General features: G+C 36.6%; 1 protein-coding gene across 1 annotated transcript; it reads left to right on the top strand.

Annotated features, from left to right (window-relative positions):
* The first annotated feature begins 76 nt into the window (after nucleotides 1–76).
* Nucleotides 77–12,865, top strand: LOC106178468 (uncharacterized). The gene is made up of 15 exons (XM_013561660.3): nucleotides 77–356; nucleotides 3,593–3,909; nucleotides 4,316–4,440; nucleotides 5,222–5,469; nucleotides 5,707–5,803; nucleotides 6,299–6,487; nucleotides 6,640–6,751; nucleotides 6,899–7,008; nucleotides 7,206–7,284; nucleotides 7,427–7,754; nucleotides 7,905–8,269; nucleotides 8,505–8,672; nucleotides 8,792–8,889; nucleotides 9,308–9,471; nucleotides 10,049–12,865. Exons 1-15 carry the CDS (start codon nucleotides 274–276, stop codon nucleotides 11,262–11,264), a joined length of 3,699 nt encoding a protein of 1,232 aa, XP_013417114.2. The 5' UTR covers nucleotides 77–273; the 3' UTR covers nucleotides 11,265–12,865.
* The last annotated feature ends 8 nt before the right edge of the window (nucleotides 12,866–12,873 follow it).

Genomic DNA, 12,873 nt, shown 5'->3' on the forward strand with positions numbered 1-12,873 from the left:
AATTAAGATGCATTTGGAGAAACAAAACATCCTGGACTGTGGTGTTTAATTCAGTAATTTATTCATATGACGTCATGCGTGGCGATCCGCCTAAGCTAGTCCGCCATCTTTGCCAGCACAAAGATATGGGCGTAAATGCCATGAAGAAACTGCGTGAAGGCAAACGGATAAAGGACCTATTACTTACACATTCTTAGTATACTTCAAAGCTCAGATTGTTAAGTTTATCTGGGTATAAGAATCTTCTCAGTGAATTGGTTAAATACTGAGAAAATGTCCCTTGAAAGTGTGTTTGCCAACCCTCCTCCATTGGTTAGGGAGGATAACAAAGATTCTGGGATTGAAGACAAAGAAAGGTCGAGTATCCAGCGAGGTTAACTACATAAACCTTTTCCATTTTCTCTGTAGCTTGTTCAGGAAACACAATTTGCAGTGAGGTCTCCTTTAGGTACGAGGGGAGAAGGTAAAAAGGAGAAACCCCAAGGAAAGGAAACGTGCATAATTTATGTTAATGAGCCAAAGAGCCAATTTATTTTCTTTCCCCGACTCCAGTCGACCGTCACATAAACATCTAAGTTTTTAACTAGTTTACCAGGTTATTACCCTAAATTGCATGTCCTGTACTGAATATGGGAGGGTAATCGAAACAAATAGAAGGTAGGTAAAGGAAGAAGTTTGATGAAGGTCAAGGGGTCAAATTGAAACAAAATGGCCACCCAGCATTAGGTCATGTGACGGGAGAGTTCAAGGAAAGTAGGTTATAGGGAGGAAGGGTTGATCAATATATTTATTTTTCATGAGAAAGTTACTGTTAGTGCTTGATCTTTTTTGTGAGCACCCTCTTGTTTTTACAAAGGAGATATCTGTAAACATATCAAATCTGGTAAAATAAGGGCTATAATTAGTTGTTGACCCATTTTTCCTTGCTAATATATTTTACTGGCTCCTTAATGCGATTTTGCATTATGTAACTGTGAAGTCACATTCATTAATTTATATGTAAACACATTTAGCTTAGTTTTTCTATAAGATTGTTTTTTTTTTTTTTTTTTTTAATTTTTTGATTAATTTATTTATGGACCTTTGTTAATGTATCTATTGCAGGAATTGAACCGAATTCTTTAAAATCTCATTGGGAATAAGTTCTGCAGCATTTCTGTAGTTTTTTTTTTTTAATTTTTTCCATACTAGTTTACATTTGTAAATTTTTGGGGAAAATAAAGCAGGAGAGCAAATATTGAGTCCTCGCCCAATTAAGGGACCTCACTGCAGTCTGTGTATCTTAAGCGTATCTTTGGATCAATGTGTTAGACTAGCATATTCTAATTTCTGCATCTAGCTATTCTGTGTTGTATGCATGCATTTAATGTGCAAACGCTCCTGTCCTTGTCCAACATACTGCACCACTTCCCGGAATGTATGTTCCCTCACTTGTTGAAAAAATGTCTCCCAAGACTGAATGAAACAAAGTGCATAAAATAAACAACACCAACACATTTGAGATGTACCCTAAAAAGTAGTTACAGAATTAGCAAAGATGAAACTGATGCATAACAGAATGGTGAGAAAAATTACAATAAAAAGAGAGAAAGATGAAGCAAGAATATATACTGTTTAATGGCTTTAGATGTAGACATTTGAAAATGTTTATAAGACAAAATTTTAACTACTACTGCTTAGGTAAAATTACCATAAACTCCAATCTAATCAATTTTAGAACAACATAACCAAAGTTTTGTGCCTCATATACCTTAAATTTATTAATTTTTTTACAAAACAAATATATATATATATGTTCTAACTCATTATAATGTGAACAAAAGAAGAAAGTGGTTAATGCTGTCATATTAATTGGATTTGTATGTGCAATATTTATCTCCACCCAACAAAGTGACAAAGTTTTAGATATTGGTATTGTCTTCTACAAATTAACTGCCTACTAGGCTGCAAGACCTGTTCAAATGTCTTTAAAAAAAAAAGGTCTTGAAAAGTTGAGAAAAATACAAATTTGATAATTTTTATAGCCTTATTTTGCATTTGATTTGCAGTCCTTTTTATGGTTGTTTTTTTTTTATGTAATTTTCCAAACAATTTTATGAAATTTCAAACAAGTTTTAATTCTTTATCCAGAATGAGATTGACTGTGGAAGAAGTCCACATTTTATTCTTTGTTTTGTTTTGGAATATTCAATATTACAAGCTGAAAAAACTCAAGATGTATTTATTTGGGTGGTGTGGGGGAGTAGTGGAAGGGAAGAGAAATTGTATCCATTTTCAATTTTTCAAGTTCTAGAACACTTAGTATTTGAAGTCTGTCATTAGGTGATTTGATGATGTAAAAGTAGCCCTCTCTGCCCCCAACAAAAGTAAACAAATGAACAATGAAAAAATTGGAATGAAAAAGATAAAATAAGAATTAAAACAAAATAAAGAATGGTGATAATGTATACCACATTGTCGTAATTTAAAGATTGAACCAATCGATATTAAACCAAAAATCCTTTTTAGGTATAGAAAATTCCCCATTTTACTAAAATCAGTTCTTATAGCTTGCTTGCCATAATGATCATAATATTGATGTTATATCATTACATTGCAATATTACCTTCATTGTTCAACACCACATGATTTACATGACCTTAGGACTCGGTAAATTCTCACATTAGGATTCAGTACTGCAAAAATAGTAGAATGATATATTGCCTACCTTAAATTTTGATTGTAGGAAAGGTTACATTTGTAAACTGATAATTATCTTCAAATATGCACCATAGTTTGAATCTTGTAGATATCTCAAATTGAAACTCTGGCATACTTGCAATTTGATGGTTTTCATCCAAAAAGACAAAACTTTGAAAGAAGCACTGACCATATTTATAAGGACTTAACTGTCTCTGAATGTGATAAAGAGCTCATACATGTATATTCAAATAAAACCTGAACTTCAATTTTAGCTAATGGAACTTTTGCAATTGTGAAATACCTGTACAGAAAGCTTGGCGACAATACTTTTTTATATGTTTAAAAAGAATCATTTACCTAACTAGTACCTTAAAATTTACAAACTCCTATGGAATATGTGGTAAAATGTTTTATTATAATGATAAAAGGATGCACATAAAAAAAAACTGCTATGCCCCATATTTTCTGTAATTAATGAAACTAGAATTTTTCACTCAGTTCTTTGTGCATTTGGAGCCCAAGATAGAAGTATGTTCCAGCAAACTAGGCCCAAACAACTTGTGAAGGGGTTGCCCAGATCAATTTATGTAATGTGGGAAATTTTCAGAGGAAACGTCCATAGTCTCTGCCTGAATCTAGCTACAACTGTGAAAGAAAATGATGCAAAATTATTTTGTTTTCAGTTAAACAATATTGTGTGATTGATAAGAGGCTGCCTGATCTGCAAATATTATGTTGATGCCACATAAATGATTGTCAAAATATTTTTCCTCGCAGTGAACAGTAAGAGGATATAAGATTCAAAATTAATTTATACATAATCAAAAATGTAATCTAAATTTTAGGAGTGAAATGATACCTTGTTTTCAGTACTTTTGTTGTAAATGTTTCTGTGTAATTTTGATTTCAGTGGGAAAATTTTGGAACAGTCAGTAAGAGAGCATGGCAATAAAAGGACAGATATAGTGGAAGGATATGGAACATTGGATAATGGAGACAACAAAGGGTCAGAACTTTTGCAAAGAAATCAAGCTGATGGCAATCACATAGAAGGTGAACAGGAGTGCATTCCTGGTGATCTTAAACCTGAAGGGGCAGATCCAGAGGATATGGAGGAAGGGGAAATCCTAGAAGATGGTGAATTAGACAATGATGATGGTGCAGACAGTGAGGAAGCAGAAATGGTGAAACCAGAAGAGGAAGAGGTGCAACATCATGATGAGCAAGGTAAGGACTACATGTAGCTGATGTCTTGTCATTATAGATTCCCTCATCATCTATACCTAAAGCCCTCTTTACACTGGACAATGTCTTTCTGCATCCCACAGTACGGTCCTGTTTGAGAGGAAAAAAAAAACTTAAATGCCTACAGCTGGCCGATCATTGAGTATTCATTCTGCAACCAAAGGGATGCTTGTGCCTCCTTTCTATGACCACACCAATGCCAGTTTCATGGTCACATAAAGGACGCAGAAAAGATGCCAGTCCAGTGTAAAGGGGGTTTAACTGTACAAATCATTTGTGTATAAATTTCAGGTCATCCATCCAAGTGATAAAATTAAAAAGGAAACTGATGCAATTACACTTGAATGTTGAAGGTTAAAAAGTGGAAATAATGTTCTTGATTTTGCAGATGATGAAAGCAGTGAGGAGGAAGACGAAGAGGATAGTTTGGAAGAAAAGAAGAGGAAGAAAAAAGAAAGACGTAAGAAAAGAAAAGAACGAAGAAAAGAAAGGGACAGACTGAAAAAGTTGAAGGTATGAAGAACTCAAGCAGAATAAAATGTGTAACAGAATTAGATATGTATATTTGTGAGATGATTTGAAAATCTCACTTTTATCTAATCTCACCTCAACAAACTGATTTCAAATGTGTCATTGTGGTTATTTAAAGCCATGCAGGTAATATTTTGTTCAGCACAATAATTGTAATTTGTACTAGACATATTTTCGAATCTATATGATATAGTTGCATATCACACAGATGTGTTATTAAGTATTGAAAAAAGTGCCTTGAGCTTGGTTTCCCTCCTAAACATTCCAAGTTTCAGGTAACTGAAAGAAAACCAATTTGTAGTAGGAACGGTAACATTGAATTTATTATAACTATCAAGAAATTCATTTGGCAGATGTTAAGTCGGCTTTATGTAGTGCTAGGTAATGAATTAAATAAGTAGATAAACCATTGATGTTAGTTATTTTTCCCAATCCATAAACTTTAAGTTAATTGTTCCAAGAGGCAAAGCCTTTAAATAGCTGACTTTCATTGGACTGAATGTCTTCCAACCTTACACTTGGACAAACCAGCATGCATGCAACCCCTGGGGGTATTTTTTTTACAGCTAAGGAAATTTGAGACATATCAGTCATGTTTGTTGCTCTGATTTTCATCTCAGAAGTGTTCAGCATCAATTTTGCTTGTTATGAAAAGTCCTACAGTAACCATGGCTCTTCTGCCAGAAAGGTTTACTAAAATACATTGCTGATTATCTTCAAAGAATACATTTGATACTATCAGAGTGTCCACATTTATTTTTAGAAAAAGTCCAAGAAGCGTAAGCGATACATCGACCATGATAATGTCAACGATGCTGACCTAGCACAATCCTGGCCTCCTGTGTCTGCCAGGAAACAGCCTGAACCATACAGTAGTCCACAGGGCCCATATGACAGCCCATACCGCAGTCCCCCAGGTCCATACGGCAGCCCCTACAGAAGTCCACCAGGGCCCTATGACAGCCCATACATGAGTCCTCCAGGACCCTATGACAGCCCAGATTATTCAGAGTAAGTGTGCAGTCAACAGCATCCAAAATTTAATAGCAACTAATTTTGTGCTTTCTGAAATAATATGATATTAACATTGAGACAAAACCTATATTATGTGTATGATACAATCTGAACACATAATGTAAGTTGATTTTCCCATCTTCGGCATGTTTTGTATCATTTTCATTTGTACAAGATTATCACTGTGCTGTAAGTATTGACTTATTCCTATATTTCTTGAAATTTCTTTTTAAGTGATGATGAGTATGGGCCTCCACCATCCAAAAAAAGTCTGTTGAGTATGGTGGACGAAGATTACATGGATGTTAACATTGCAGCAGATGAGAAACAGGTAAGTTTTAATATTATGATGTTGGCCTATTGCACCAGGGAGATGATTGAACACCAGGTTATTGTTTAGGTTCTTTGTGGTAGATGACTGATCAGAGAGCCAAGACTTGCCTCCCACATGTTGGGCTTGTGCTGCTGCTTAGACTCCCCTCTCTTATTTCCCCTTACGTTGTGCCAGGCTCTCAGCAGATTTGGTTTTTCAAGGAAAGTCTGGGAATATATGTTTCTATGGCTTATCCTTTGTCTACACCCCAGCAGAATATGAAAAACATGTTTATATTATCTGCTGTTATTCTTTTAAAGTGCCAGTACTTGAGAAAGTTGAGTGGAATTCATTCTCAGTAACTATACAGGGTCTTTTACGACCAGCAGATATCAGTGGTGGTCTTTTTGTACTCGGTAATGAAACTGTTAAACCCATTGGACATCAATCTGATGGGAAAGGAGCATTAAGTCATCTTTTTCAACTTATTTGACTGTCTGTTCTCTCCTGTAGGACATGTTTCAACTGGGAGGACAAAAGAAGGGTGGCATGTCTGCTGCTGCCAGGCAGAAGAAGCTGGAGAAAAAGAAGATGTATTTTGCAAAGCAACAACAGATGCAAATGAAAAGAGAGATGCAGATGCAGCAGCGGCAACTGAACAGGCCACAGTGCAAGTTTTATAAGGAAGGGAAATGTGCCAAGGTACAGAAATCATGCCAAAAAATAATGTATTTGGAAGCTCTGTGAAATCAGCATGTGCATGTTTTTATAAGGTTCGCATTGTTATCTTTTTCTATCAGCTCCAACTATATGTCGATTTTACTTTTGTAAATTTATTGAGTGATCTTTTGTAGGGTGAAGGCTGTCAGTTTAACCATGACTTCACACCACCTAGGAAGCTGGAGGTTTGCAAGTTTTACATTCAAGGCTACTGTGCCAAGGGAGAGAACTGCATTTACCTTCACAGTATCCTTTGCATTCAAGTATTGTTGGTTGTAAGGAGAAATGTATTTGGATAAATATCAATCTGTATAGCTTATATATAAAGTCTAAAACATTAAAAAAAATTATAGTTTTTTTGTCAGACAGGATCGTTTCCTTAACTTTTCTCAGAAGACTGGCCATGCAAGTATTATCACACTGGACAACAATGTCATGAGGGGGAAAATTGTAAATTCTCTCATGAACGGCTGACAGAAGACACCAGACCTTTGCTTCAGAAGGTGAAAGATACCATCAGTTGAAGTTTTTTTTAACTTACTTTGACTTCAACCTCCTTCATTGTGTGGTTTTGTAACAGTTTGTTTTCAGCAAAGAAAATGAATGTTTTTATATGTGCCATCTCTGATATGTTCTTTATGTATAAAAAATTGCACTATAAATTATTAAATTGTAATTTTGCATGTCCTTGTGCTTGCAGGCAATAGACTTGTCAGAGGAAGATCTATTTGATATTCAAGGTCCACCTGGTGCCAAAGTTAAGAAACCAAGTCTGTTAGGTAAGCTGCATTATCTTATTATGCTGGAAATTGAATTTCTAATAGATTTATAAATAAAGATAAAAATATTGAAAGATATAAAGAGTGATATCCAACTTTACCATATTTGAAAATTAAGTTAAATTTGTTTTGTTTCTATAAGGTTCCCCTCCTCGTCATATCAAAGAACAGGTGGAGAGATTGAAGGAGCAACAGAAAAAGATTCCATCCCTTTTTGACATTAAAGTCACACCAACAGCATCACTGCTACAGAATACACAGTCCCCACAATCAGGACAGCAGCAGCAGCTGAGTCCCAGTAAACTACAATCAACACCACAACATCAACAGCAACAACAGCCTCAAGAACAGCAGCAACAACAATCACAGCTGCAGCCACCACCCAAGACTGCAGTTTCTCAGCAGCAACCACAACAACAACAACAGATACCACAGCTACAGCAAGCCTCTCCAGTGCCACGACCTGTCAGGTAAAGTGGTCAAGTTGGTGGTGCAGTTTTATTTGGTTCAAACATTGTAATTCAGTGGCAACAGCATGTTTGAAAAAGTAACTTGTTAAAGGTAAAGGTAAAAATAAGTTGGGCTTATCTTCTAACTACTAAACGGCTTTCTTTTTTCAGGCCTGGTTTCTACAAGGATATGACTTCTCCTTCCCCTTCTAGACCTGGGCTCCTTGGGGATGCCCCTATTGGACCTCCCCGCATGCCCCCTCCAGGCCCCCCGCCCAGAATGGCAGGAGTGATGCCTCCCAGGCCTCCCATGGGTCCCCTTGGTCCCATGAGCATGCCACCCCCAGGGATGACCCCACTTCCCCCTGCAGCTGCAGCAGTAGTTGCTGCTGCACAACAGGCTGTTGGGTTCTTTGATGCTTTCTTTGGTCAGCCACCACCACCTATAGGACTGGACCAGCCACCACCACCTCTGCTTCAACAACAACAACAACAGCAGCAACAGCAGCAAATGCCTCAACAGCAGCCACAGCAAGGTAAACACTAGAGAATATCACATGTTCTTGAAACAAATTTTTGAAAATGCATTATTGGTATATTGTACAAGGTGCAAGTTAAGGCAATGAGTTCAAATTGATGCTATGAGTTTTCTTTTAAAAATGGGTGAATAGATACCAATTGATTTTAAAGTGATGCTATAAAGGCATTTGGTCATTGCTACACGAAGAAATTGAACCAAAATTTGAACAATACTAAAAACTATGTTTTCAGGCTCTGGGGATGAAAAACAGCAAGGTGAAATGGAGGGTGATGCAGAAAACAAACCTTTTGTCATCCCACCCAACTTGCCACCAAAACAGCGTGAACTTTTTCTGCGCATACAGCAGCAGCAAAAGGAAAACTTGGCAGAAGCTGAACAAGGTGCTGACCAAACCAAAGGTAAATTTTTTGACCTAAGGTAGCTGATACACACTCACATGCAAGATAGTTGTCACATTCATTAAATAATTTCTTCATTGCATAATTTTTCACATGATACACTTAATCCTTCATTTTAGAAGCAGAAGATGATAATTGGTATTCAAGTGATGAAGAAGAATCTTCTGGGTCATCCAAGAATCAATTAACAGACATTTTGAAAAGTATTAATCAACAGGTAATTTTTAACCTCAACTAGATGCTAGTTACAAGAGGTGTCGCCCATCATCTGCAATGCACAAGTATTATTATTAAGGTGTAGCTTATCCCATGACTAGTGCTGTGAACAGTATAATAATCGCACTTATATTTTGCTCACAAGAGGTGGTGCTTGCTTGTATTATGTGCATGGAATTATGGAATGTAGTGAAGCATTTTAAAAAAGGAGGCAAGTGTAGACCTCTTCAACGAAATAAAGTGAAATTATTGTTTTGCAAAGCACCAGATGTGGGATATTTGAATAAGCAACCTAGCTATCAAGTTTTACTTATCATATTTAATATACAAGTTAATATATGAATGCAGCACTTTGTTTCCACTGGTCACGTGGAATAAAATGTCTAAATATGTTTATAATAAAACATTCTCTCATCCAGCCTGCCAAGTCAGCACCCCAGCAACAGCAGCAGCAGCAGCTGCCACCTGCTGTACCATTAGTGGCATCAGGGCCAGCACCCCCTGTGTTTGATATTGCCAAAATGCTAAGTGTCATTAAACAGGGCCCTCCACCACCTCTCCTGCCTGCTGCAGCTCCTGTCAGGTAAGTTTCGTGATCTCATCAAATAGCATTTTTTCTTTTTATTTATTGACTTATTGATTTGTTCTTGTTTTGCTTTATTGAAATCACTGAAAATCACATCTGTTTTATCAGTTCAGAACATTGACCCATCACACAGATTCTTTATGTACATTATGTACTTTATGTGCACTGGACAGTTTGTATATATAAAAGACCCATTACAATGCGCAGTACTTGAAAGCCACATACAAAAAGTGTCACAAACACCTGTATACACAAGAGAAAGAAGAAATTAAGCACGTCATAATTTAATAGTTTTTAAAAGAGCAAACTTAAATATTACATCAAAGTGTGTAGTGGTATTATTGGTATGGTTTACAAGTTCAACTCTACAAAAAACATCCCGTCATGTTGGTTAATCATTATTTGTAAGTTTCTTCTTATGATCCTGAAAATAATTGTCGAATTCCTTGATTTCAGACTGCAGTACTGGAGAGCTTACTTTCCATGCATTAAAAAGAATGAAAAAGGATATGAAGAGAAGACAATGTGCACACCCTTTATACTAATGTTTTGTATGTATGTTTGTATTTTTTAGACCTCTCCTGAGTACACCAGTCACCAGACCAGATCCAAGGCAACAAGGGAGACAAGATCCAAGAAATCAACAACAGCATCAAGATCCTAGAATGCAACTGCAACAACAACAACAACAACAACAGCAACAGACCCAAGACCCAAGAGGGGCAAGAAGTGATCCAAGGAGGCAAAATGTATTGAATACAATAAACCAGAACCAATCCTCTTACAACAAAGAACCAGAAAAACTTGAAGTTATTACGCTAGACATGAAGTGTCTTGTGCCATATCAACTGAAAATAGTGACTACTGACACAAAAAAAGTGGGCTTACCCCCAGGTATGGACCCAGCAGACCCTAAGATTCAAAATGATCCAAGGTTAAAAAAATTACTCAGTCAAATGGACCCGAGAATGTTGAGGGTAAATGGACAATCCCCATCAAGGTCTCCCACGGACTCTAACAGAGGTTCAAGGGATCCAAGGGCAGCCGCAGCAGCTGCTCAAGCTCTCACTCCACCCCACAAGCCACAGGACCCAAGGTCACGCCCTGCAGACCCCAGGGTGCCTGCTGCCAGTCAGCTTGGTGCTACAGAAGAAAAAGCTGAAGAAATCCCCGAGATGCCTTTAGCATTACGGCAGCCCCCACCTCTGTCAATGGCCAAACCATTACATTTACAGGGACAGCAATTGCAGAGGCAGAGAAGCCAACCAGACAACAGTAGTAGTAGTAGTAGTAACAGTAACAAAGTGGATTACAGAAATGATCCAAGATTTAAGAGGAAAACTTCAAATGTTCAGCCACTAATGGGCAGCACACCAGCCTATTCAAAGGCAGATCATTTGGTTTCTAACCAGGAGCAATCACAACCTGTGCACGAAAATGGTAATCAAAGTTTTAAGTTTGACAAGGAGTCTGTTGAGTACACATCGCCACTTAGTATGCCAGAATCCTCTCAAAATGAATCTGGATATTCAGCTTACAGTCGGCAAGTTAACATCTACAGTCGACCTCCCAAGAAAATGCTTGGTTTAAGTAGAACTAATCAGAGTTCGAGCTACAGTGGTCAATCTCCACAGCAGCAGGCCAATGGGCCACCAAATAACAGTCTTGGAGACCAAGCTGTTGTGGCTGACCAAGATCAAATTATCACTGGCTCTACTGGTCAAGAATCAGAAGTGACTTTAAGGGATGTGTTTAAAACAATAGATCCAACAGCTTCACCATTTTGCTGACATACGGAATATCCTCTTCTAACAGCAAGATGATTCCTTTACTCCACATTTTTCATATCATTCTTTCCATAATTGTATATTTCTGCATGGATATCTCCAGTCTAAATGTTGTGTAGAAGTGAAGATAAGATCTGACAGTGACGTAACATCGTGACCTTTTGTGTCTGTGTGAAAGGAGGTGCAATTGTGCAATTTTATATGCAGGGTTGAAATTGCAATGTCATTTAATAAGGTTGATTTGAAAGAAAGGTCTCATCCTCAATAATGTGTGTCTATATATAAAAGTTTCCTGTAAAATTGACTGGCAACCTCTTTACTCTTGTTTGTTACTTAATACGATTACTTAAGATTATATCCAGTGGAGGTCCTTTCCCTGTATGTTGTGCATTAGTGTTGTTGTCAAAATATTTAATGCAAACGATGTTCGTCAACTTAAATTTGTGCATTCACCGGAGCCCTTTCATTCAATACTTAAATAATTGCAATTTTAATATTCACTAGTTGTACAAATAACTTTCTCCATGGAAACTTGCCACCTATTCAGCTGCCATTATGATAATGATGGAAGTGGTTGAATTTGCAATTTGCAAGTCATGGCCCAATTTTGTTTCAGCATTTTGGCGGATGTTGCTTTCAAGAAATGGCCTTTCCCCTCAATTTAAAATGTGTACTGACCTAAGTATGTCGGGGATTTTGTGTGAAATGCAAATTAACCCAATAAGTTCAAGAGAAGTTGCTAAGGTACAAATTATTGACACCAGATTCCAGATTTTCCATTTTTTATCAACAGCTGAAGCAATATCCAGTCATGACCTATTTTTCAGTATTTAACAAGGGCTGGTATAAGTACTTTGTTTTCTATATTGATACATTTTTGGTAAATGCTAAATACAATTTACACTTTTTGAATAGGTCATTTTCAAGAGCATTTTCTAAATATGCTGCATTAAGAATCAGTTGCAACATATCCTTGCTAATTAATGAGGTTTTGCTCATTTGTTACATACAGAATGTGTATCAGTTATGATTTCACTTAAAAGTGTAGAAACAGATCACCGTTGATTACATTTAATTGCATCCATCTGTTACAGCATGGATGCATTTTCTTAGCATTTTCTCTTTGAATGAAGATACTTGAAAGCCATTTCCTGCATGTTTACTTTTATTGGTTAAATGAGAATGAAGAACAACAAATTTGATTATAATACTGGATGTAAAAGCTGTTCCATAGAAATGTATTTATTTTTTGCATTGCTTGTGTTTAAATTGTTGTTGAGATATTTATTAAAAGGATCATGGACATTTCTAAATGAAAAGATTTATCTACTTTTGACTTCATCAATTGTAAATTTGTTAATATGTATTTTTACCAGAAATAGTGATGTACATATTTTTGGAATCCCATGCATTTTGAACAAACCATTGACCTGTGTGACCAGTGACAAATGTGGTGTATTCCATGAGGTTTTATGTGCTTTCTGATCCTACATCTAGTTTTTTTCTGGATGGTCAGATTAAATGAGCTGGTTTGAGACTGACCCCTCTGAAGCTTTGGCTAGCTTTGCCAGGATAATGTCAATAAATAATTGTAATATTCATAATGATTTTG

This window comes from Lingula anatina, chromosome 1 (genome assembly GCF_051362555.1).
Source record: "Lingula anatina isolate TDL-2025a chromosome 1, LinAna3.0, whole genome shotgun sequence".
Lineage (NCBI taxonomy): Eukaryota > Metazoa > Brachiopoda > Lingulata > Lingulida > Lingulidae > Lingula > Lingula anatina.

Excerpts from the sequence above, each read along its gene's own strand:
- LOC106178468 (XM_013561660.3), top strand. The coding sequence starts at position 274 with ATGTCCCTTGAAAGTGTGTTTGCCAACCCTCCTCCATTGGTTAGGGAG. Across the intron at positions 5,804-6,298 it reads TTGCAGCAGATGAGAAACAG|GACATGTTTCAACTGGGAGG; the intron begins GTAAGTTTTAAT and ends TCTCTCCTGTAG. Across the intron at positions 7,285-7,426 it reads TAAGAAACCAAGTCTGTTAG|GTTCCCCTCCTCGTCATATC; the intron begins GTAAGCTGCATT and ends TGTTTCTATAAG.